The 27,058-nt window shown below is 47.4% G+C and overlaps 1 protein-coding gene across 1 annotated transcript in view; it reads right to left on the bottom strand.

Annotated features, from left to right (window-relative positions):
- Positions 1–1,276: 1,276 nt before the first annotated feature.
- Positions 1,277–27,058, bottom strand: part of LOC126199058 (UDP-glycosyltransferase UGT5-like) — a 168,286-nt gene continuing 142,504 nt past the window's right edge. The window contains exons 6-7 of the mRNA XM_049935769.1: positions 17,017–17,236; positions 1,277–2,043 (exon numbers count right to left, since the gene is read on the bottom strand). Of these exons, the coding sequence (XP_049791726.1) occupies positions 1,764–2,043; positions 17,017–17,236 (500 nt within the window). The 3' untranslated portion in view covers positions 1,277–1,763. The remainder of the gene's footprint in view (positions 2,044–17,016; positions 17,237–27,058) is intronic.

The raw sequence follows: 27,058 nt of genomic DNA, 5'->3' as shown, positions 1-27,058 counted from the left end.
AGATAAGAGAGACATATTAGCAAAATTTAAGCAAGAATGCAAATTCAAACCACCTCCACATACTTACAGAAAATGAATGACATATCTCATATTTTAAAGCTTATAACCCAATATATGTAATGAGTTAGCGATATGCACCTAAACAGATGGCGGTAGTACCGCATGAGGAAGATACGAAAGGGTAGTGTATTGACGGAGCTGTGAGTTTGTATTCAGGTGAGTCACGTTGAAAGGTTTCCGACGTGATTGCGGGCGCACGACGGGAATTAATAGACTTCGAACGCGGAATGGTAGTCGGAGCTAGACGCATGGGACATTCCGTTTCGGAAATTGTTAGTGAATACAATATTCTGAGTTCCACAGTGTCAAGAGTGTGCCGAGAACACAAAATCTCAGGCATTACCTTTCACCATGGACAGCGCAGTGGCCGGCGGCCTTCACTCAACAACCGAGAGCAGCGGCGTTTGCGTAGAGTCGTCAGTGCCAACAGACAAGCAACAATGCGTGAAATAACAGCAGAAGTCAACGCGGAACGTACGACGAACATATCCGTTAGGACAGTGCGGCGCAATCTGACGTTAATAGGCTAAGGTAGCAGCCGACCGACGCGAGGACCTTTGCTAACAGCACGACACCCGCCTGCAGCGCCTCTCCTCGGCTCGTGACCGTACCAGTTGGACTCCGGACGTTTGGAAAACTGTGGCTCGGTCAGATGAGCCCCGATTTCACTTAGTAAGAGCTGATGGTAGGATTCGAGTGTGTCGCAGACCCCACGAAGCCATGGGCCAAAGTTGTCTACAAGGCACTGTGCAAGCTGGTGGTGGTTTGATAACGCTGTGAGTTGCTTTTGCATGGAACGGACTGGTTCTCTGCTCAAACTGAACGGATCATTCACTGGAAATGTTTGTGTTCGGTTACTTGGAGACCATTTGCAGCCATTCGTGGACAATTTGTATTGATGACAATGTGCCATGCCACAGGGACACAGCTGTTAGCGATCTGTTTGAAGAACATCCCGGACAATTCGGGTGAAATACTGGGCCACCCAGATCGCCCGACATGAATCACCTACCATGACTTTTGTCACCTGAGTGTACTACGCAGTGTACTATTTATACGACGTATTATCACGGAAGATTGTGTGATAGGCCGATACTTCACATCACTGGAATGAGTTGCAGCTTATAGTAACACTTAGAAGCCGTGACAATGTACTTGCCAAGGAATGTGGACAAGAAAATAGGTCTGCGGAACCCATGGACAAAACACAAAATCGTACATTTTACCAAAACATTTATTATTTGCTTAGATAAGTATAAAAAAAATTACAGTCTTTACCAATGAGTTTCTGTTGTGTATTGTTCTGTCGATTACAAAACGCCTGTTATTAATTATTACCACCTTGGAAGATATACGAGTAACACAAACCGGTAGCAGACAATATGAGCAGAAGTTAGAAGTCTCTTACAGTTTCTGACATAGTGGGAAGTTTATTAACTGTAACATTAGTAGGAATATCGTCTTAGAGTTTAAGGGGCCACCGTAAGTCAGTGCACCTCAATCCTCATATACTATAAATTGGTTCAGAACTAAAAACGTGTTACATCCATTGCGCAATTTTCTATTTTTTCTCGCTGTAACAAGTTCTGGTGCCAGACCAAGGTAATGAATCAGTCTTAGAGCTCAGAATCATTAGGTACACGCGTTATTCGCGGTAAACAACAACAAGTTGCAGTATTTCAGTTTGAAACTCAAACGCAGTCTCATTGTCTCTTGACCTTCTCCTTTTTTCCTTTGACCATGACCACCAAACATTTTGCTGCAAAGTATATGACCGCCACAGCTGCAATCAGTAAAGCAAGTACGAAGCCGATGACGTCCAAAAGCAGAAGTTGCCACCAGCGGAGGTCCAGGGCCGCACTGCGCAGGTGCGGCGCTCCCTTGTGGCGGATGACGTACTCCAGCCACCACACGGCTGTGTCCAGGGAAGTCGCCCGGTGCTCTTTGAACAGTTTAGAGTACTCCTCCATATTTTTCTTGTAGCTGAAAAGTAAGTCAGTTTGTAAAGACACTGAAACTTTTTGATCATAGTCTCTCTCTCTCTCTCTCTCTCTCTCTCTCTCTCTCTGTGTGTGTGTGTTTTTCTTCTTTTTTTATACTTTCATATAAATGCCTCCGCTTTCTACTGACCAGCTAATTAAAACGTTATGAGTTTGTTCTTTTGCAACAATTTTCAAACACTCAACCTGTGAACCTGTATAGTTTCTTCCGTTTGCCAATAGTTTCATACACTTTATATGCGAATATACCGCATATAATATTCGTGTTACCCTAGCATGACAACGAAATTGTTCCCTTGATAAAGTGACTATGTCCTTTCTGGTATGGACCTGCTTTGTTCGTGGTTACACAAGGCGATTAGACTACCGAAATAACGTTACAGAGGCCGTCATGAGACACACACAGTAACTTAGGACCGGGTTGTGTGGTCACAGGCTGAAGACGCAAACGATACAGCACTGGCCAGCGAACCAGGTTAAACTGGGCAACATTTTTGACAGCAAAGGAAAAGTCGAAATTATACTGGAATCAGTCATAAATGTAAGGATTCAGTGACTTTAATCGTACTGTACACCAACCAGCAACGTTTTTCGAGAGAGAATGCTCTCACCAGGTTCGAAATAGTTCAAATGGCTCTGAGCACTATGGGACTTAACTGCTGAGGTCATCAGTCCCCCAGAACTTAGAACTACTTAAACCTAACTAACCTAAGGACATCACACACATCCATGCCCGAGGCAGGATTCGAACCTGCGACCGTAGCGGTCGCGCGGTTCCAGGCTGAAGCGCCTAGAACCGCTCGGCCACTATGACCGGCTCTCACCATTTTGTCAACACTCAGCACACTAAAACTTCCAACAGCACATTTGCGGGGTTCATAAAATAAAAAACTTTAGGCTATGGTTCCTTGTCTCACTTCAATATCGGCCACTTGTGTCCTTAACCGTCCCACTATATACAGCTGGTGAGGGGACCAGTCTCTTCTGTTTCGGTTTTCCCACACTTCGTGATTCACTTCCACATAATGCTGAGCAGCAAATGTAAATTCTTAGAAATGTCTTCCAAAGTACGAGTAGTTCTATTTCGTGATCACCAATTCCATCACTAACCTAATTTCTGCTGTTCCTCATTACTTTCGTGTTTCTGCAGTTTACTCTCAATCCATGTCTAGTCTTTGTAGCACTGCTAATTTTTCATTTAATGAAAGAGTTACGTGTTTTCGTTTGAATCCAGACATGTTGAAAAACAGACAACTGTACATACAATAAATCTACAGTATTAAGTACTGTAGAGAATACGGAATAAAGCAAACAACGACGTTTTTTTAAATCCCAACAAAGGATAAAACTGCGCAATAATGTACAGTATAACAATATGCAGAGCGATAGACACCGCAACAATGGCCCGACAGGCGTCCAGTCAGTGACAGTCGTCACAGGCTCGCGAGCCTGAGCATGGTCGGCCTAACCGGAGTGACGGACTATTCAAGGTCGGATTAGAGGGGTTCTACTGTAATACAACTCTAGTCTTATGTGTGGGAAGATGCCACGCTACTCACTGTAGTACCTTGTATAAGAGCTACAGCCCATTCAGAGTGACTCAGTTTTTGCTACTTTTACTGATTTATCCAAACCGTATAGTCCTCCTCATGAACTAAATAAATGTCGTGTGACGAGGGCCTCCCGTCGTGTAGACCGCTCGCCTGGTGCAAGTCTTTCGATTTGACGCCACTTCGGCGACTTGCGCGTCGATGGGGATGAAATGATGATGATTAGGACAACACAACACCCAGTCCATGAGCGGAGAAAACTCCGTCACAGCCGGGAATCGAACCCGGGCCCTTAGGATTGACAGTCTGTCGCGCTGACCACTCAGCTACCAGGGGCGGACTCCTCATGAACTGAGTCTTGGTATCTTAATAAGTTGTCTGGCTTGACGTAAGCACAAATAACAGTGACAAGCGGTGAAGAATTATTACACATAGGATCAAATATTGTAATGTGCGACAAATAGCCATTCACCGCCAATGTCGAGCCTGTTGCGTTGGCAACACTGCGCCGACGCGGACTCTTCGAGTATTTGCTGCAATAAATAATTATAAAAAGCGTTGTTATTAAGCTGTTTTTAAACGTTTACAGTTGTTATAAATATAAACGAAGTGTTGTGAAATCAGTGGAAGTGTTAGTGAAGTAAAAAATAAGATTAAACGGGGTAAGAAGCGTATTTTTCTTCTCGCGCCTGTAGCACGAACCCTAGGCCTAATTTCACGCGAGCGAATAGTAAGTAAGCGGTGGATTCAACTTATAGGTAAACGTTTCCAGTTGGTATAAATATAATATAAGCGTTGTTACATTAGTGGAAGTGTTGAAGAAGATTAAACTGGGTAAGAAGTTTATTTTCCTTCTCGCGCCTATAGCACGGATTTTAGGCTTAATTTCACGCGCACGTATAGTAAGTAAACAGTGACTTAAACTTATTTGTAATCACCAGTTTTTTTATTCAGTACTCTTTCAACTTATTTATATCTGCCTGAATAGTTTCTAATGTCCTTTGTTTACGTTTTAGTCAGTACTTAAATCAGTTTATACGATTTCTGTTTTTACCATGAGTGAGAAGTGTGTGACATGCCGTAGGATCGTTAGTTCCGGGGTATGGTGTGATGGGTGCTGTAGTTTCTTTCATTGGGGCGAATGTAGTGGCGTGGGAAATGGGGACATAAATGAGGCTCACCAGTGGTACTGTAGGATCTGCTGTAGAGATACAAAAATACTGGAACAGGAAGGTAAAATTGCAGCTCTTCAAGCTTACTTAGACAAGGCAAGGGAGGATCTGGACAGGTTAAAGAGGGAGAAGGGTGAACAGAGGTGGGAAGTGGCAATAGGTAACAGAGGGAACAGGCAAAGGAGAGCATTAAACAGCTTTTTCATTAATCTTGAAAATAGATTTGACCTGTTGCCTCAGTCAGAATCGGATGAGCCTCATGTAGCTGAAGCTGTAGAAAGGGCACAACAAGCTTTCAAGGACTTGAAAAAGTTAGGTTGGTTGGTTGGTTGGTTGGTTTTTGGGAAGGAGACCAGACAGCGTGGTCATCGGTCTCATCGGATTAGGGAAGGATGGGGAAGGAAGTCGGCCGTGCCCTTTCAGAGGAACCATCCCGGCATTTGCCTGGAGTGATTTAGGGAAATCACGGAAAACCTAAATCAGGATGGCCGGACGCGGGATTGAACCGTCGTCCTCCCGAATGCGAGTCCAGTGTCGAACCACTGCGCCACCTCGCTCGGTGAAAAAGTTAGGATACCAGGGGGTACCAGAGGGGCCTTGCGCTTGTTCTTGTCTTTCTGCTGCTTCTCTTGTGAAGGAAGAGAAGAGCAGACTGCAGCAAGGTCAGGCACAGAATTACACTTGGCAATCTTGGTGCCCACCGGCCGCAGATAACATAGCCGATGTGGAGATATGGATCACCTTTCAGGGGGCTGCCAGGAATAGGAGTCCTGGGAGGGAGCTTCAGCTCCAGCGGCTGCCGTAGAAGGGGAGCACTTCTCCGTAGGAGGAGGGGGAGCAGCACCCAAAGGGGTGGGTAGGGGTACTGATGGGGAGGGGGAAGGAGAGTGGGAGAGGGAGGTTGAGGAGGAAGGTGTGGGACGAATGGGGCGAGGCTGAGAAGAGGAGGGGCATAGGAGGGGGAATGGACGTATCTGAAGCAAAAGTAGAAGTTATAGGCACAGGATGGAGCTGGTCGTACTTTTGACAAACCCTGGTGTAGGTACGTCGATCTAAAGTCTTGTACTGTTGAATCCATCATTCTTTCACATACACCGGGCAAGCTGGCGAGTGTGTAGCATGCTGCGCATTACCATTTATTGACACTGGCAGGGGAGCACAAGCACACCATCACCTGCTCTGGGAGGGTATCCCCCTCGAAGGCCAGGATAAAGGCTCCTGGATTGGTGCGATTGTTTTTAGGGCCTTGTTGTACTCGGTGGATAAATTGAAGTCTTTGCCACTCAAGGCTTGCACGGAGCTCCTCGTCAGTGTGGAGAAGAAGATCCCAGTAGAAAATGATGCCCTGAACCGAGTTTAAAGGTTGGTGGGGAGAAACAGAGACTGAGATGTCCCCGAGATGGTCACAAGCGCACAGAGCTTCAGACTGGGCAGCAGAAGATGTCTTGATGAGCAAAAAACCGTACCGCATTTTAATCAAGGATTTCACGTTGCTGTACTTACCTTCAGTAGTCTCCACGAGAAACAAAGGCTTGGTCATGGCAAAACTTTTGCCATCTGTCCTTGTAAAAACCAGGTACCGAGGGAAAGCTTTCAACCCAAGCTGGCGAGCTTGACCCTCTTCCCAGGGAGTGGCCATGGAGGGGAAGGCCGAAGGATCAGAAGAGGAAGTGTCATGTCTTATATCTATCACTCTTTGAGAGAGTCACAGAACGGCCAGTATGTTGACGCTTTTGTCGCTGCATGTGGAAGGCATCTGCCCTAGTACCACCCACTCTGACCAGGGGCTCGCCCCGTTGGTGCCACACAGCCACAGCAAGGGCCGTCTGGGCATGGCGGCCATTGCCCGGAGTTCTGATGCCCCAAAGTGATGAGCATCGACTCCTTGGCATACACGAGGCATTTACAGCTCAGGTACTGGCAGTGTGATCCCTGTGTTGTCAGGGGGCTGAGCGAAGTGGGTATTTAACAGCCCCACCACATGGATTGTGCTGGTGACCTAGCGCCAAGGGGGCCAGGGTGCAAGAGGAAAAGGGAGGGGAGGGACAGAGGAGCCTCCACCATGGAAACTAGGTTGGGAGTTCATCCCCAAATGGCTCACACTGAACGGAAAACGTTGGAATGGAAGTCAAACCCCAAGGCGACCAAAAACGCCGAAAAGAAGATGGAAACAGCAAACTAAACAATAGCACATACCGAAACAAAGCCAGTAGGATAGCCAGGTCGATATAAAGGAGTCAACTAAGAGGGAAAGGAGGGGGGCAGGGAGAAAGGAGCAAGGACAGGGAACGAGAAGGACAGGGAACGAGAAGGACAGGGACAGTAATGCAGTCTGAAAAAGGAAGGAGACTGCAATAGCTCAGGGCCCCGTGCGCGCCACACATGTACCCACAAAAAGACTGTGGGCCCTCTGGGGGGTCGTTCCATCTATTTTTTTTTTTTTTTGTTGGGTTTAAGGGCGCTCAACTACTGAGGTCATTAGCGCCCAGTCACTGTTGTTAGAGCACATGGAATCTAGTAAAACTCAAGGGGAGGGGGGACACCAGAAAGACCTGACAAAGATGCAGATAAAATAAGTAAAAAGGTTAGATGTCTTTGGACAAGCCAGTCAAAGTTATAAAACGCAGAACACGAGCAGCTGCTCGAGCGTCATCAGCTAAAATATCCGGTAAAGTAGATGGCAGGGACAGGACAACACGAAATTGACTAAAACGGGGACACGACAATAAAACATGGCGCACTGTTAATGCCTGACCACAAGGGCACTGCGGGGCTGGGTCACCGGAGAGCAGGTAGCGGTGGCTAAACCGGCAATGCCCAATCCGCAACCTGGTCAGAAGGACCTCCTCTCGCCGAGATGGTCGGGAGGAGGTTGTCCACGCAGTTGGGAGCGGTTTTACTGCCCGGAGCTTGTTTCCTTGGAGGGATGACCAAGCATCCCACCACAACGACACAAGCCTCTTACATACATCCCCACGAACGTCAGATGACGGGACACAATGGGAGGCTTGCCGAGGCAGGAGGACTGCAGCCTTGGCTGCAGCATCCGCAGCCTCATTCCAAGGCACTCCTACATGTCCGGGAACCCACAGAAAGCTGACAGGAGAACCATTATCAGCGAAAGAATGGAGGGACTGCTGTATCCGTTGAATCAAGGGATGGACTGGATAGGGAGCTCCAAGGCTCTGAAGAGCACTGAGTGATTCAGAGCAGAGTACATACGATGAATGGCGGTGGCGGCGGGCATACTGAACGGCCTGATGGAGAGCAAAAAGCTCGGCCGTAAAGCTGGAACATTGGTCGAGGAGCCGGTATTTAAAGGTGGCGGCCCCGACGACAAAGACACAGCCGACACCATCGTCAGTTTTGGAGCCATCGGTGTAAATAAAGGTGTGACCGGCAAGTCGAGCACAAAGTTCTACAAACCGTGAGCAATACACTGCAGCCGGAGTACCCTCCTTTGGGAGTGAGCTGAGGTCGAGATATGAACCGGAGCCTGGAGCCAAGGTGGTGTCGGGCTCTCACCCTCTCTGAAGGTGGTAGGGAGGGCAAAATCCAATTGTCGAAGCAGGCGACGGAAGCGGACTCCGGGGGGCAGCAGGGCAGACACATACAACCCGTACTGACGGTCGAGAGAATCTGCGAAGAAGGACTGGTAAGAGGGGTGGTCGGGCATAGACAACAGCTGGCAGGCATACCGACACAGCAGTACGTTGCGCCGGTAGGTCAATGGTAATTCGGCAGCTTCAGCATAAAGACTCTCGACAGGACTAGTGTAGAAGGCTCCGGTCGCAAGACGTATCCCCCGATGGTGGATGGAGTTGAGCCGGCGTAAGAGGGATGGCCGAGCGGACGAGTAGACGAAGCTCCCATAATCCAGCTTCGATCGGACAATGGACCAATACAAGTGAAGCAGGACAGTGCGATCCGCTCCCCAAGATGAACCGCCAAGAACTCTGAGGACATTAAGGGAACGTGTACAACGGGCCGCCAAATAAGAGACATGTGGAGACCAACACAGTTTCCTGTCCAATGTGAGCCCTAGAAACTTAGTTGTTTCCACGAATGGGAGAACAACGGGACCGAGATGTAAGGATGGCGGAAGGAAGGCTTTATATCGCCAAAAGTTGATACAAACCGTCTTCTCTTCAGAGAACCGGAAGCCATTTGCCACGCTCCATGAGTAGAGGCTGTCTAGACAACGCTGAAGGCAGCGCTCCAGGAGGCATGTTCTCTGGGCACTGCAGTAGATCGCGAAGTCATCGACCAAGAGAGAGCCTGAGACATTAGGTGGAATACAATCCATAATTGGATTGATCGCGATGGCAAAAAGGGCTACGCTCAAGACGGAGCCCTGAGGCACTCCGTTCTCCTGGAGGAAGACGTCAGACAATACGGAACCCACACGTACCCTAAACTTTCGATCCGTTAAAAAGGAATCAATAAAAAGGGGCGCGTAGGCCCCACCTGTGCATAGTGCGGAGGATACCTCCTCTCCAACAGGTATCATAAGCCTTCTCCAAGTCGAAGAACACGGCTACCGTTTGGCGCCTTCGCAAAAAGTTGTTCATGATGAATGTTGACAAGGTCACAAGGTGGTAAACAGCGGAGCGGCGGCGACGAAAGCCGCATTGGACATTAGTAAGTAGCCGTCGAGATTCAAGAATCCAGACTAACCAAGCATTAACCATGCGCTCCATCACCTTACAGACACAGCTTGTAAGAGTAATGGGGCGGTAACTAGAAGGAAGGTGTCTATCCTTCCCGGGTTTGGGTATAGGAACAACGATGGCGTCACACCAACGTATGGGGACCTGACCTTCGGTCCAGACGCGATTGTAGGTACGAAGAAGGAAGCTTTTGCCCGCCGGAGAAAGGTGTGCCAGCATCTGAACGTGAATGGCATCTGGCCACGGAGCAGAGGACCGGGACAGTGCAAGCGCACGTTCGAGTTCCCGCATAGTAAAGGGGGCATTATAAGTTTCCAGATTCAGCGAGTGGAAGGAATGTCGCCGAGCCTCTTCTGCCTCTTTCCTGGGAAGGAAGGCAGGGTGGTAATGGGCGGAGCTTGAAACCTCCGCGAAAAAGCGGCCAAAGGCGTTGGAGACAGCCACAGGATCAACAAGGACCGCATTACCTGAGGTCAGGCCAGGTACCGAGGAGTGGGCCTTAATGCCCGACAGGCGGCGCAGGCCACCCCAAACGACGGAAGAGGGAGTAAAACTGTTAAAGGAGCTGGTGAAAGAGGCCCAACAAGCTTTATTGCTGTCTTTGATGACTCTACGGCATTGCGCTCGGAGTCGTTTGTATTCAATACCATTCGCCAACGTAGGATGGCGGCGACAGGTGCGTAAAGCACGTCGTCGAGCACGGATAGCGTCCCTACAAGCCTCGTTCCACCAGGGGACGGAAACGCGACGTGAAGAAGAGGTAGTACGAGGAATGGAACGTTCGGCAGCATTAATGATAACAGCCGTGAGGTATTCGACCTGACTGTCACAACTGAGAAAATTGTGGTCCGGAAAGGTCGCCAGGGAGGAGTAAAGTCCCCAGTCAGCTTTCGGTATGTTCCAGCGCGAAGGTAGTGGGGATGGGGTGGGGTGCAGGAGATGAACGACACAGGGGAAGTGGTCACTCGAATAGGTGTCAGAAAGGACATACCACTCGAACCGATGGGCAAGAGTGGTAGAACAGATCGAGAGGTCCAAGTGGGAGTAGGTATGAGTAGAGTCCGAGAGGAAAGTCGGGGCGCCAGTATTGAGGCAGACAAGATTGAGATGGTTGAAGACATCCGCCAAGAGTGAGTCCCTTTGACAGGATGCAGGAGACCCCCAAGGGGGATGATGGGCATTGAAGTCGCCAAACAATAAAAACGGCGGGGGAAGCTGAACGATCAGGTGCATCATGTCAGCCCGACTAACAGCAGATGACGGTGGAGTGTAGATGGTACAAACTGAAAAAGTAAAAGCAGAAAGAATAATACGGACAGCTATTGCTTGGAGTGGGGTGGTCAATGGGATGGGATGGTAATAGACATCGTCCTGAACGAGCAACATGACCCCACCATGAGCTGGGATACCGTCCACAGGGGTGAGGTCATACCGCTCCGAGGTATAGTGGGTAAAGGCAATACAGTCAGTCGGGCGCAACTTGGTTTCCTGGAGACCAAGGACGAGCGGACAGTGCAGGCGGAGGAGCAGTTGTAATTCCTCCCGATTAGATCGAATACCTCTTATGTTCCAATGTAACAAGGCCATCGCTAGTCAAAAAGTTGGGGGAACGAGACGGGGGAACAGCTGGTCACCTCGACGGACGCGGAGGGCCAGGTTGCGAGGGAACAACGCTACAACCGGCGGGAGGCGGATCCGGTTCCATCGAGTCGTTGCCAGCTGCGGCCGCTGTCCCTGGTTGTGTAGGAGGGGCAGCATCATTTGCCGACGAGAGGCCAGCTGAGCGCCTGGCAGCAGAGCGTCCCGGCGAAACTGACGACGGCCGGGAGCAGCGACTCATGGATGGAGCGTCAGACGAAATGCGCTGGGGTGGAGAGGGGGATAGAGACTTCTTCTTGGAGGCCTTCTTGGAAGGCTGAGGAGGCACAGGGATGGTGGGCTGGACCCGAAGAAGGTCCTCATGCGCGGGGTCCGTTTTGGAACGCCGGACCTCGGAAGCTGGGGTCCGGAACGTTTCCCCGATGGATGCCTGAGAAGAGGATCGCTTCTCAGGTGGCGGGGGGAGAGGAGGAGGAGGAAGGGTGGCCCCTGGGGCAGAGGGGGTGGGGGCCACGGGGGAGGAGGATTTGGAAGGGAGGGATTTGGGAGGCGGAGGCAGAGCCCCCTGATGGGCGGAGGAGGCGGAGAGGGGACAGGATAGGGGTGAGGATACCGCAGAAGGAGTGGACACAACTGAGGCAAACGAAGTGGTCAACGTCACGGGATGGAGGCGGTCATACTTCTTCCTGGCCTCAGAATAAGAGAGCCGATCCAAAGTTTTGAGTTCTTGTATCTTCTTCTCCTTCTGATATGCGGGGCAGTCTGAGGATCTAGGCGAGTGGATGCCAGGACAATTAATGCACCGAGGTGGTGGGGTGTATGTATGTTCCTCACGAAGAGGGCGTCCACAATCGCCACAAAGGGGCTCAGCCTCACACCGTGACGACATGTTCCCAAAGCACAAACACCGAAAACAGTGCATAGGAGGCGGGACGTAAGGTCGCACGTCGCACCGGTAGCACACCACCTTTATCTTCTCCGGGAGAACGTCCCCCTCGAAGGCGAGGATAAAGGCCCCGGTGTCGATACGACGGTCTTTGGGGCCGCGCTGGACTCGCCGGACGAAATGCACGCCTCAGCGCTCCAGGTTGGCCCTGAGCGCCTCATCAGATTGCAGCAGGAGGTCCCGATGAAAAATAACCCCCTGCGTCCTATTTAGTGCCAGATGCGGGACAATGGACACTGGGATGTCCCCTAGGCGGTCGCACGCCTGGAGCGCCGCCGACTGTGTGGCGGAGGTGGTCTTTATAAGAACGGACCCCGAACGCATCTTGCTGAGACCCTCGATTTCCCCGAAGATGTCCTCAATGTACTGAACAAAGAACATGGGCTTGGAGGTGGCGAACGTCCCCCCATCGGTTCGAGAACAGACCAAATAGCGGGGGAAGTATTTCGCCCCAAGCCGGCGGGCCTGTCCCTCCTCCCAGGGAGTGGCCAAGGGGGAAAGGGCAGGAGAACCAGAACTAGAAACGGTACCTTTTCTTTTGAAAGACTCGGCCGCAGAGTGACCTGATACGTGTTGACGTTTCATCTGCGAAACGTCCGCCCCGATACCACCCACTCCGACCAGGGGCTCTCCCCACGGGCGCCACCCAGCCTCAGCAAGGGCCACCTGGCAGGATGACCGTTGCCGGGAGTCCTGATGCCCCAAGGAGACGGGCATCTACTCCTTGGCCGACGTGGGGAGGGTGCAGCTCAGGTATCGGCAGTACGATCCCTGTGTTGTCAGGGGGCTACAACCTAGAGGGTACATGACGACCCCACCACAACGGGCTGGCTACCGTGCCGGATTTCTGGTGCCATGGAAAGTCCATCATGATCGTAGGTGCAGATGGGGACGCACTATGGGCGTAACTTGTACAACCCATCAGGCGTTTAGGCCCAATTGGAGGAATAATGGGTATGGTTACAACGCCGGTACAATGCTGGGTGCCAAGGTCTTAGTGCACTTAGGACCAGTGGTACACCACGTAAGGTGTCCCTCCCCAAAAGGCTCGTACTTCTGTAGAATTTTGAAAAAAGGAGGTCAAACCCCAAGGGGGACCAACACATGGAGGGCCGAAACGGTTGAAACTCCTTTTAGTCGCCTCTTACGACAGGCAGGAATACCTCGGGCCTATTCTTACCCCGGACCCGCAGGGGGGGTCGTTCCATCTAGTTTTGTACAAATGCCCCTACATATACTATCGTGACAAAAGTCATGGGATAGCGATATGCACGGTAGTATAGCGTACACAAGGTATAAAAGGGCAGTGCATTTGCGGAGCTGTCATTTTCACTCAAATGATTCATCTAAAAGAGTTTCCCACGGATTATGACCTCCCAACGGGAATTAAAAGACTTTGAACGCGGAATGGTAGCTGGAGCTAGACACATGGGTCATTCCATTTCGGAAATTGTTAGTGAATACAATATTCCGAGTTCCACAGTGTCAAGAGTGTGCCGAGAATACAAAATCTCAGGCATTACCTCTCACCACGGACAACGCAGTGACCCCCCGGCCTTCACTTAACGACCGACAGCAGCGGTGATTGCTTGGAGTTGTCAGTGCCAGCAGATAAGCAACACTACGTGAAATAACCACAGAAATCAGTGTGAGACGTAAAACCAAAGTATGCATTGGGACAGTGCGAAGAAATCTGGCGTGTATGCTCTATGGTGGCAGACGACCGATGCGAGTGCCTTTGCTAACAGCACGACATCGCCTGCAGCAACTCTCCTGGGCTCGTGACCATATCGATTGGACCCTAGACGATTGGAAAACCGTGGCCTGGTCAGATGAGTCCTGATTTCAGTTGGTAAGAGCTGATGGAAGGGTTCGAGTGTGACGCAGACACCATGAAGCCATGAGCTCAAGTTATCAAATGGCGCTAAGCAGTGTGGTACTTAACATCTGAGGTCATTAGTCCCCTAGACTTAGAACTACTTAAACCTAACTGAAGCGCCTAGAACTGCTCGGTCACAATGGCCGGCCTCAAGTTATCAGCAACGCACTGTGCAAGCTGGTGGTGGCTCCATAATGTTGTGGACTGTTCACATGGAACAGTCAGCGTTCTCTGGTGCAAATGAACCGATCATTGACTGGAAATGTTTACGTTCGGCTACTTGGAGACCATTTGCAGCCTTTCATACAGTTCATGTTCCCAAAGAATGAAGGTGTTTTTTATCGATGCCATTGCGCCGTGTCACAAGGCCACAATTGTTGGCGATTGGACAGTTCGAGCGAATGATCAGGCCATCCAGATCGCCCAACATGAATCCCATCGAACGTATATGGAGCATTATCGTAAGGTCAGTTCATGCACAAAATCGTGCAGCATAGCTCAACATTTTTCAGGCGACTTTCGACGACTTTTTGAGTCCATGCCACGTCGAGTTGCTGCATTTCGCCGGGCAAAAGGAAGTCCGACACGATATTAGGAGGTATCTCATGTCCTTAGTCACCTCAGCGTATTTTACGGATTTGACTGCTCCCGAGGAATGTTCTGCAATCCCGTCTATGTTGAGGGTCAACAGCTGATCCCTATACAAAGCCTTTCCGGAGGTATTCCTACATTTCGGTACAATTATATAGCGTTGCGATTTCTCTGTATATAACGGTATCATCCGTGAAGAGACTCATGGAACTTCCGCCATCGTCTACAAAGTCATTTATATATAATATGAAATTTGTTGGTCCGCAGCTCGTGGTCGTGCGGTAGCGTTCTCGCTTCCCGCGCCCGGGTTCCCGGGTTCGATTCCCGGCGGGGTCAGGGATTTTCTCTGCCTCGTGATGACTGGGTGTTGTGTGGTGTCCTTAGGTTAGTTAGGTTTAAGTAGTTCTAAGTTCTAGGGGACTGATGACCATAGCTGTTGAGTCCCATAGTGCTCAGAGCCATCTGAACCATTTTTTGAAATTTGTTGGCCGTATAACCCTCTTGTGGTATGCCCGAAGTTACTTCTATGTCTGAAGATTTCTCTCCGTTTAGAAGAAAGTGCTGCAATCTGTTTGCTAGAAAAGGCTTCAATCCAGTCACACAGCTGATTTTATATACCGTAAGCTCGTAGTTTGCTCTTTAGGCGGCAGTGGGAGACAGCATCGAATGCCCTACGGAAGTCAAGGGACGCGGAATCTACGTGGGCGCTGGTATTTACCTGTTTTCTGAGCCCCTTGGACGAACAGAGCGAACTGGATTTCACAACGAGTGTTGATTGCTACAGAGGATATTTTCGGTCCTCAGACATGCTATAAAGCGCGAGCATAAAGCATATTGCAAAATTCTATGAGATATCAACTTCAGAGACATAGCTATATGCCTCTGTTCGACGATCCTTCTCGAGAACGGGAATGATTTTAACTTTCTTCTAATTCGTATGAACGCTTCAATCCTCCAGCGACGTACGATAAAATGATGCTCCACTGTTATTACTTGCTTTTCTATTCTGTGGTAACTTACTTCGATGTGTGTCATTTTGACGTTCATGCGACGATGTATGGTTGGAATTACAGTGCGATCTTCCTCAGAGAGATAATTTTGGAAAAATAATTAGTATTTCGGCGTTCTCAGTCTCATCCTCCATTTTGATGTCTTTATGGTCTCTGAGTGTCTGGACAGAGGACTTCGATCCGTTTCCGTATTTAACTCAAGACCAGAACCTCTCACGATTTTCTGTCAAGTCGGTAGATAGGACTTTACTTTATAATTCGTTGAAAGCTTCATGCATGGCTTTCCTTACGCTAGTCTTGGCTACCTTCAGTTTTTATTTGTGTGAAAGGTTTGAGCTACGTTTAAATTTGCTTTCGTAGCAATTTTCCAACACGGCGGATCTTCCCCATCGCTCACAACTTTGCGTTGTTCAAATCTGCTAGTGTTAAAATGCTCTTGAACTTTGTCAGCTGATGCTCTATATTTTAGGCCCTGGAGCTGGTTGATTTACATTGACCGCTCAAGTAATCTGAAATCTTTTTTCGTCGCTGTTGCTAAGCTGAAATATCACCCTATTTTTCTTGTTTACATTCATATATACAGCCGTGTTCAGTAATGCTGTAACGGCCGTGTGATGACTTATTCTACGCGGAGTCGGAAACCTCGGGCCTGTTGGTGAGCAGGAGATCTAATACGCTGCTTCACGAGTCGGTTCTCTGATTAGCTGCTCCTGGTAATTTTCGGGTAAGGGATTGAGAACGATTTCACACGGTTCCCTGTCCCTACTAACCCCCTTAATTATTTGAGTAACCCGGTCTATAGTTTTTAAAAACTAAATTTCGACTGAGCAGGCCTCTGAAGGCCCAACGGTACAGTGGGTAAGTTGATTCTTACCTGATGCTTTAACAAGACGAGATGATTTACGTTAAATCATCTCTAAGTTTTCCCTGATATTTTTTGCTACCACTTATACGTAGTCAGAGGGCCTAATAAGGCATCCAGTGAACAAAATTGATCTTTCTTTTACACCTATCTACACCAAAAGTATTTATCGTCGGAATGTGTTCTAACTTCACTATATATTATCGTATTTTTAACACTCCACCACGGATGTTCAACTTATTTTTGAGACATAACTACAGTATATTCATACATCAATGATCTTCAGTACTTCAGCAACTTGGCTGATCTTACCGACAAAAACAAATGACCACCCAAATTCCAACATGTTGAATGAAGGCACATGAAATGACCTCAAACGGGACTACTTTAGTCTCATAACATTTTCTTTCCTCAGGGATACGGTACTAACATGTACTAAATGATTAATGTTCAGTAATGGATTGTTGACTTTTTCGAAAGCATTTCCGTTAAATCCTCAGATATGTAGTAATCAGTACTCCAATATAAAATTTCTTGCTTCACAAAATTGTGTATGCTGTATAAAGTCAGAGTGCGCTGTTTTATGTGTATCTCACACACACCAGCCAATTTCATCTGGAAATTGTTTGCAAGCACAGTTCCAAACCTTATTCAAAATCAAAGTCAATTGAACATACCTTGAATCCTCGATAGTTTTGTGGATGGCATCGAGAACAGTCTCCTTTGAGACATCCTTCAAATAAATTCTAATACCAATTCCTGCTGAATTTATCTTCGCACAGTTGTGAGTCTGGTCAGAGAAGAACGGTATGGCTATCAGAGGTGTGGCTCTGTATGCCGCTTCGTTCAGACTCTGCAGGCCTCCTTGCATGATGAACAGTTTCACATTAGGGTGAGCTGCAACAAACAACAGTAACAATGGTAATAAAACTATACTGTAATATACTTAGGCTAAATGTCTTATTTCGACATAAATTTCCTTCTTAAATCGTAAAAAATGGTTTCGGGTGTGCTTTTTGCAATTTTCGAGGGCTACTTGGATAGTTCGTCTAAAATGTTTCAAGACTGATTTTATTCCTGGCGTACAAGCGACGTCATCGCAGTGAGTACGGTTGCGGCTTGAACTGACAACTGTCGACAGTAGACGTGCATTCGACCGGCCATTTGCGAGCAGACAGTGTTAAGTAGTTGACGTGCGACTGTAGTGTGTCAAAGTTGTTTTGTCACAAATCACAGTGGATCAACATCTTTAAATCAAGTGTTCCAAGGTTTTCTCCAGAACGTTTTATGGAAGATAAAAGCCTGTGCGAAGCTCGTTCCGCACATCTCGACACCCGAACAAAACGAATAACGCGTGGACGCCTTGCCGCGATTTGAATTGAATTTCAAAACTTGGGCAGTTCACTTCTGGAAAAGAAAAAGTCCCGAGTGATGGAAGATGGTGTTATCAATACGAACGTACAACAAAATGACAAAATGCAGAAATTCACAAAAAGGGCCACTTTGACGACAAGCCGACATACAAACCAATGTGATGTGTGAGTTGAACAACATCCCAAAGGAAGGACTTTTATGACAGTTACACTTGGTTATGTGGACGTTCTGCGCTTTGTACTCAAGTGGGGGTGGGAGGAGACTATGAAGTACACTTTAAGCATTAAAACGGCCATCTTAACTTTAATCGCCGGCCCCTGTGGCCGAACAGTTCTAGGCGCTTCAGTCCGGACCCGCGCTGCTGCTATGGTCGCAGGTTTGAATCCTGCCTCGGGCATGGATGTGTGTGATATTCTCAGGTTAGTTAGATTTAAGTATAGTCTGTCGGTGAACTGAAGAGCGAGCGCGCGAGTCCCCACTCTGCCTACCCTGCTACGGCACACGGCGCTTCTACAGGCTGTTCCACAACGTAGTACAGTCCCTGCCGCGGCGCGCGCATTAAATCTGTGACGACGCCGTGTGCAGATACGTCCCGTCTGCGTTTATTTTTAGACAAATGCGTTAAGATTATAAGGAAAACAAAAGAGGATAGCTTCTTCGAAACAAAACATTATAGAGTAAATAATATTAACATAACAACGGAAGTCAGGATTCTACTACAAACATAGAACCGGATGCCTATTCATATGAATGTATGTTCCTCTATTCGTAAGACGAACCAGATACAGTGCAATCAGTCTGTAGATTTTAAGGCTTGTTCTTACTTTGTGTTTCTACTAAAAAATAAAAGTTTTCTTTGAAGGGCTGCATTAAAACTTAACAATTCTTGCAACACGAAGAGTGTTTAAAATGTAACCAGAAATTTATAATTACGTGTGTTGTATTAGTTCGATTCGCACTGCTTTTTTTGTCATTGTCTTCCTAAACATGTCTGAAAAGTATTTCCAGGTAAATCCCATTTCACGCAATGTCTTGTGTAAAACTTCTTTCTGCAACGAAAATGTATTTTTTGTTTCACGCCAGTGAGTAATTTCCGTAATGTGGGCATTATTTTTTGGTTTATGTAAACGTCCTCCATCGTTTGTCGAATGACTGATTTTGTGAAACTGTCTATAACGACGGGTTTCCTCCCTAAATTATTAGTTTTCCTTCGCGGCGATTCCAGTAAACCATGCGCCTTGTTTTCGCGTCCCTTCCTTATGCGTCCCATTTTGGCGAGGCTGACGTTTGCATAAACTGCAGCCCTTTGATTGGGACTGGTAATATTAGCCAACAGTTCTTTTTGTGTAGCCTCCTTAACACGAGCTGTAATAACGTTAGAGACGATCGAACGCTCGTTCTGCGCAAGTATCTTCTTCGTATTCTGCACATTTTCTTGTAATGCAGGGCGATTATCCATCACTTCCGGATACTGAAGTATATCAGTGAGTACACAGAGTCAACTGACTGAGATTGGCAACTAAGACACCCCGAACAGAAACGCCGAACTGCACCGCTAGATAGGTAACGGGCAACTGATTTTGGGTTGCCCTGTAGGCCAGTGGCAGGGTTCTTCCGGGAAAGGCCACTTCCCCCACCAAAAGCGCTGCTCGCTCTTGAGTTTATAGACAGACACTAGTTCTAAGGCTAGGGGACTGATGACCTCAGATGTCAAGTGCCATAGTGCTTAGAGCCATTTTTTTATATTAATCCGATCTCGAAAAATTTTTGAATGATGCCTTGGGCCTTGATCATGGTGCAACATCAACAACTGACTTAGAATTTTCCGCCCAGTTTAATATAATTGCTACACTAACAAGACATGCAGATGATAAACGGGTATTCATTGGACAAATTGAGAGGTACCCGCTTGCCTTTCTCATACTGTGGCATCAAGCAGTCAGGCCTGCAAGATGAGTGGTTTGCCAAGCGAGTGGATTCTTCCTTAATTTATCGAGCAACATGAATTCTCGTATCTTACTATTTAGTTACAAATTATCCTCCTGCATGAATAATACGCAACGGAAACACGCATCTGACTATCAGTGATTTATAGAACTCTGACTGCACACTACGCACTGGCAATACCACATTTACTTTTTGTCTTTGATTTAACGGCTTTTATATAAATTCGGGACATTATGACAACATACAATTTAATGAAAAAGGCCACCAATCTCTTTCTATTCACTATCTGATTTATTCCTAAACACACAAATTCTACAACCTACAACAAAATCACATGAGAAATTCCGCCCAGTGGGCATGGCTTTACGTTAGTGAATCTCTATACTATGGTCTCGTAATCTATTTACCGCAACAGTGCACTCCCTGGATCGAATGGTGGATCTTTTATTATACCTCACACTTCGCCTCTCACAATCATCCTCACGAAACTTTCCTCCAGATCGAGCGATACAGAAGGAACAGGCATACCCCCAAATCTTTCGAAACTACCTTGCTACCCCCAAGCAAAACACACATACCCAAATTACATGACATATACAACACAACAATATGAAATACAACACGAAGAACTGTTACAACATCATCACTTTCCGCTTTCCCACTTCAATCAATATCTATCCCAGTTTCACACGACACTGCCCCACTTTGTAATTCTACTTTCCTACTGTGAACTCTGGAGATAAACGCACGTCTTCCTGTGCAATGCAAGCCAAGTGGCGTTGCTGGAAAAACGGCCGACTCACCTTGATTCTCTCTCAGAGTTTAAATTTAGCGTCACACGGAATGATATTTCTTAAATACTTCAACTTATGATACACACGCTATTTCTTAAATATTTCAGCTTATTGTACACACGCTATTAATTCTTAAATATTTCAGCTTATTGTACACACGCTAGTATCTCAACTTATAACTACACGTGGGCTCATTGTGACCGTTGGTTTACTACAATCCCCTTAAAATTACCTGCCTCACTTTGTAATTTTCCCCACAAAAGTTCCTGGGAAAGAGAAATGATTAGTTCTAACTACTCTTAAATATTCCACATCCATACCATGCCTCCACACTTTCATTACGGAGCACAACAAAAAAACAGGTCTTTACAGCAGAAGGTTCAGCGCCAGAGTGCCGAAACATGGCCGTATTCCGGTTCTCTCGCACCTCTGTCGAAGTGGGAGAAGCGCCTTGCTACCTTATTGGTCAGCCACATTTCAGGCGCTCCAAGCTCTGGTAAAATTTTCATCTCTTTGGTCTCACCAAAGGTAGCCAAAGGATCGACTCAAAGATGATCATATATTCCCATTCACTATCTGTGGTTAGCAGACGACCATACATTCATTCATTTCACAGATCTCACCAAACTGGATGTAGGGATTTATTTTGAGGGAGTGCACATGTGATCAATTAAATAAATAAATTGTCATTCTTTCCCACACTGGTATCCGGCTTCGCTGTATTAATTGAAATTGAGTTACTTTTACACAAAAAAATGTGTTGTTCTGACAAGAATTTCGTACCTATTTTCAATGTTGGGCGGTACTGTACCCTTTCAAAATATATTATACTAGAACTGACATGAGATTACATTTTCGCGCAATTTGGGTGCATAGATCCTGAGAAATCAGTACCCAGAACAACCACCTCTGGCCGTAATAACGGCCTTGATACGCCTGGGCATTTAGTCAAACATGCAGCTTCGGCACGATACCACAGTTCATCAAGAGTAGTGACTGGCGTATTGTGACGAGCCAGTTGCTCGGCCATGACTGACCAGACGTTTTCAATTGGTGAGAGATCCGGAGAATATGCTGGCCAGGGCAGCGGTCGAACATTTTCTGTATCCAGAAAGACCAGTACAGGACCTGCAACATGCAGTCGTGCATTATCCTGCTGAAATGTTGGGTTTCGCAGGTATCGGATGAAGGATAGAGCCACGGGTCGTAACACATCTGAAATGTAACGTCCACTGTTCAAAGTGCCGTCAATGCGAACAAGAAGTGACCGAGACGTGTAACCAATGGCACCCCATACCATCACGCCGGGTGATACGCCAGTATGGCGATGACAAATACATGCATCCAATGTGCGTTCACCGCTATGTCGCCAAACACGGATGCAACCACCATGATGCTGTAAACAGAACCTGGATTCATCAGAAAAAATGACGTTTTGCCATTCGTGCACCATCGTTTGTCGTTGAGTACACCATCGCAGGCGCTCCTGTCTGTATGCAGCGTCTAGGGCAACTGCAGCCATGGTCTCCGAGCTGATAGTCCATGCTGCTGCAAACGTCGTCGAACTGTTCGTTCAGATGGTTGTTGTCATGCAAACGTCCCCATCTGTTGACTCAGGGATCGAGACGTGGCTGCACGATCCGTTACAGCCATGCGGATAAGATGCCTGTCATCTCTACTGCTAGTGATACGAGACCGTTGGGATCCAGCACGGCGTTCCGTATTACTCTCCTGAACCTACCGATTCCATATTCTGCTAACAATCATTGGATCTCGATCAACGCGAGCAGCAATGTCGCGATACGATAAACCGCAATCGCGATAGGCTACAATCCGACCTTTATCAAAGTCAGAAACGTGATAGTACGCATTTCTCCTCCTTACACGAGGCATCACAACAACGTTTCACCAGGCAACGCCGGTCAACTGCTGTTTGTGTATGAGAAATCAGTTGGAAACTTTCCTCATGTCAGCATGTTGTAGGTGTAGCCACCGGCACCAACCGTGTGTGAATGCTCTGAAAAGCTAATCATTTGCATATCACAGCATCTTCTTCCTGTCGGTTAGATTTCGCGTCCGTAGCACGTCATCTTCGTGGTGTAGCAATTTTAATGGCCAGTAGTGTATTAACCATTTTAGTTTAATTTTATTTGTGCACACATAGCTGGAATAACATTGCTCTAGGAACGGAAACACTTTTAGATGAAACAAACAATGATGTAATGTAGAAAACTGAAATAACTGTCCCTTGCTCCTGTAACAACAGCTGACTATACCCATCATAGTACGCACCTTTTGGTGTGAAAACGACTGAAGTTAAGGAGTAAAGATCGAAGATATATGACTGGTTCAAGGTACGTGCCGACTCACACTACGGGCCTCTCTCCCCCCCCCCCCCCCCCAACGTATTTTGATTGCCGTATTAGCGCACGTACGCCTGTGTGTGGAAGAGAGTAGGGAGTGATCGCTGTATTGAGAGCCATCCGCAAAGAAATCAAATGCTACAAGCCCTTCAAGACGACGACGATCATAACCAAGTATATCGTGAATTTATTCTGAGCCTTGAGATGGAAGATAATTTCCTTTTACGTTTAGTGTTCACCGATAGGGGTACATTACATTTAAGTGGAGAAGTGAACCGCCACGCCAAATTTAAGAATATGGGGGAAACAGCAATTCATTGTTTCGCGTATTATGTGCCGCTTGTCCCATGGGAGATTAACGCCCGGTTCTTTTTCACCGAAAAAATGGTTACAGGAATCATATATTGATATATTGAACATCCTGCTTTTCTTCAGAATTGCGGGAAAGTGCTGAAAACGCTAGTTTTCAACAGGACGGAGCGCAAGCATACTGGCACGTATGTGATCAGCAGCTCTAAACAATGGACTGCCTCAGTGATGGATCGGCGGCCCTCGCATTGCAGCGTTGGACTCCAAGGTCGCCTGATCTTACAGTATGGGATTTGTGTGTGCGTGTGCGTGTTTGTAAGAGAATCCGCATCTGTGTTTCCCCCTTTCCAACAACGATGGCTGTAGTGCGACGCCGTTACAGCTAATTCTAGAAACATTCACAAAACTGCTCTATGAGTCTGACTGTCATCCGGATGTTAGTTGTGTCCTGAGGGCGACACATTGAACGATTGTGAAAGGCAAATGAAAAATTTGATCCTAAATGTAATTACAAAAAGTACCCTAAGTCTGCAAACGGGCATGTGAAAATATACCCCTGTAAAATCGGATGGCTCCTTCGAAAATGAAAACTTTTTAGCACTACGCGAAAGTTAAAATTCACCGAAAGTTTTTAATCTGACTCGTGTCAAGTCTTGCGATACCAAACGAATGAACAGCCTGTATTTGCCACGGATGCCCGGTACATCAGTCATTCTTACTGCCTGAGTAACGATACATGGTCTCCAGAATGAATTTTTCTCTATGCGGCGGAGAGTACACTGACAGTAAACTTCCTGGTAGATTAAAACTGTGTGCCAGACTGGGACACGAACCCGGGACCTCTACCTTTCCTTGGCAAGTTCTCTACGTACTGTGTTATCCAAGCACTACTCACGACCCGTCCTAACAGCTTTACTTCCGCCAGTACCTCATCTATCTTTCAAACTTGACAGAAGGTCTGCTGCGAACTTGCAGGACTACCACTCCTGGAAGGAAAGATACTGCAGAGACATGGCTTAGCCGCAGCCTGGAGGATGTTTTGAGAGTGAATTTTTCGGTTTGCAGCGGGGTGTGCGCTGATAGAAAGTTCCTGGCTGTTTAAAAGAGTGTGCCAGATCATCAATGATGAAAGTAAAGCTCCGACAACGGTTCGTGAGTCGTGCTTGGGTAATTCAGTTGGTAGAGCCCTTGCACGCAAAAGGCAGACGTCCCGGTTGGATATCCCTGTCCGGCATTCAGTTTTAATGTGCCAGGAAGTTTCGATACATTGGCCTGTTGACTAGCGATTTTCATTAACTTTTTCGTATACGATATCAGTTTACAGACCTCTGCTGTTAAAAATGGCTCTGAGCACTATGGGACTCAACTGCTGTGGTCATAAGTCCCCTAGAACTTAGAACTACTTAAACCTAACTAACCTAAGGACAGCACACAACACCCAGCCATCACGAGGCAGAGAAAATCCCCGACACCGCCGGGAATCGAACCCGGGAACCCGGGCGTGGGAAGCGAGAACGCTACCGCACGACCGCGAGATGCGGGCCTCTGCTATTAAATAAGACAGTTCAGGCAATAACGCTCCGATTCTGTATTAATGTGGCGGGGAAGAAAACATACTGGCCTGCTTAACAGGTGATGCCGATACCACTGAATTCTTGTTCCTGCTGTGTTAGCAGACGCAGTCACATTTATCGTGTAATTTTATCTGTATAGTTTTGTTCATACGACAGATGTAAACAGGCAGAGTACGGCGCTGCAGTCGGAAAAGCTTACATAAGACAAGTGTCTGGCATAGTTGTTAGACCGGTTACTGCTGCTACAATGGCAAGTTATCAAGATTTCAGTGAGCCTGAAGGTGGTGTTACAGTTGGCGCACGAGCGACGGGACACAGCATCTCCGAGGTAGCGACGAAATGGGGATTTTCCCGTACGACCATTTCACGAGGGTATCGTGAATATCAGGAATCTGGTAAAACATCAAATCTCCGACAACGCTGTGGCCAAAATAGATCCTGCAAGAACGTGACCAACGACGACTGAAGAGAATCGTTCAACGTGACAGAAGTGCAACAGTTCCGCAAATTGCTGCAGATTTCAGTGCTGGGCCAACAGCAAGTGTCAGCGTGCGAACCATGCAACGAAACATCATCGATATGGGCTTTCGGAGCCGAAGACCCATTCGTTACCCTTGAAGACCGCACGACACAAAGCTTTATGCCTGCCTGGGCCCGTCAACTCCGACATTGGACTATTGATGACTGGGAACATGTTGCCTGGTCGGACGGGTATTATCGTTTCAAACTGTATCGAGCGGGTGGACGTGTACGGGTATGGAGACAGCCTTATTAATCCATGGACCCTGCATGTCAGCAGGGGAATTTCAAGCTGGTGGAGGCTCTGTAATGGTGTCAGGCGCGTGCATTTGGAGTGACAGGGGATAGCTGACACGTCTAGATAAGACTCTGACAGGTGAAACGTACGTAAGCAACCTGTCTCATCACCTGCATCCATTCATGTCCGTTGTGCGTTCCAACAGACTTGGGCAATTCGAGCAGGACAACACGACACTCCCTACGTCCAGAATTGCTACAGAGTGGCTCCACGAACACTCTTCTAAGTTTAAAAACTTCCGGCGGCCACCAAACTCCCCAGACATAAATATTATCGGGTATATCTGGGATGCCTTGCAACGTGCTGTTCAGAACAGAACTCTTACGGATTTGTTGACAGCACTGCAGGATTCATGGTGTCATTTCCCTCCAGCACTACTTCAGACATTGGTTGAGTCCATGCTACGTCGTGTTCCGTCACTTCTGCTTTCTCGCGGGGGCCCATACGCTATTAGGTAGATGTATTAGTTTCTTTGGCTCTTCAGTGTATGTCTTTCGTTAAAATTGACAAACTGGAATCTTTTACTATCATATTTTTATTTTTTTTAGGTCAGTGTGTCGTTAACGAAAGATGATACAAAGCTGGTGAAGATTTGTGGACAGGCCGCACCTTCGTTAGTACTATATTCGGAAAGTCCAGTGAATAAATTCAACCTCATTCCAAAGCACAACATGGACCTGGAACATCGGCTGTTAAACAAGGTATATGAAGTAACCTATGCTATAGTCATTGTTTTTTCTTAAAAAAAATGACGTTTTAGTTCATGGATTAACTATGAGAAAGCTTTCAGTACGATACCTGTTGTACACGGTTAATGCTAACGAAAAGCAAATACGAAGCACGAAATTCACAGTAGTGTTTGTCTTGTTTTTAAAATATTCTAACTAGTGTAGAGCAGTTATTTATTACCTTTGTATTGTATTGTATGGAACTTGGGTCCTAGAAACGACGGAGAGGCTTCGTCCCCGCCGTAGCCCTCAGTGGTTCACAACCCCACAACAGGCTACAGCAGTCCACCCACCCCACCGCCGCCCCATACCGAACCCAGGGTTATTGTGCGGTTCGGCCACCAGTGGAACATACAGTGTGATTTTCTCTACCGTGTTTAAACTCCTGGCATTGATCGATGAGAGGACACGGAACAAACAAAGGCTAGTGAACTTCGGAAATTGACTATTTTCATGCTAGATACTATCTATTCAATCATACTTTGATATAGAGACTGCGGTCTAATACGCGCTGTGGTATGCCGCCACAATTGCAGTATGCGTTGAAAATGGCTTCCATGTGCCTCAACGCATGCATTTACGCGCCGTTGTGTGTACTGTCTCACACGTTCACATTGGCCAGGCTACACCCGTGCAGTGTCAAATGCAGCACGAGTACACTGCTCCAGTGTCTCCACATCTGGACTGGGCTCTGCATGCAGGATACTTCTGAGATGGCTCCATAACCAGAAATCGCACGGGTTGAGATCCGGTGAACGAGCAGGCCGTGCAACTGGACCCCGCCCCCCCCCCCCCCCCCCGTCCGACCTATCG

This window comes from Schistocerca nitens, chromosome 8 (genome assembly GCF_023898315.1).
Source record: "Schistocerca nitens isolate TAMUIC-IGC-003100 chromosome 8, iqSchNite1.1, whole genome shotgun sequence".
In the NCBI taxonomy this organism is placed as follows: domain Eukaryota; kingdom Metazoa; phylum Arthropoda; class Insecta; order Orthoptera; family Acrididae; genus Schistocerca; species Schistocerca nitens.
Note: the sequence above shows the minus strand (reverse complement) of the source record. Positions and strands in the feature narration are given on the sequence as shown.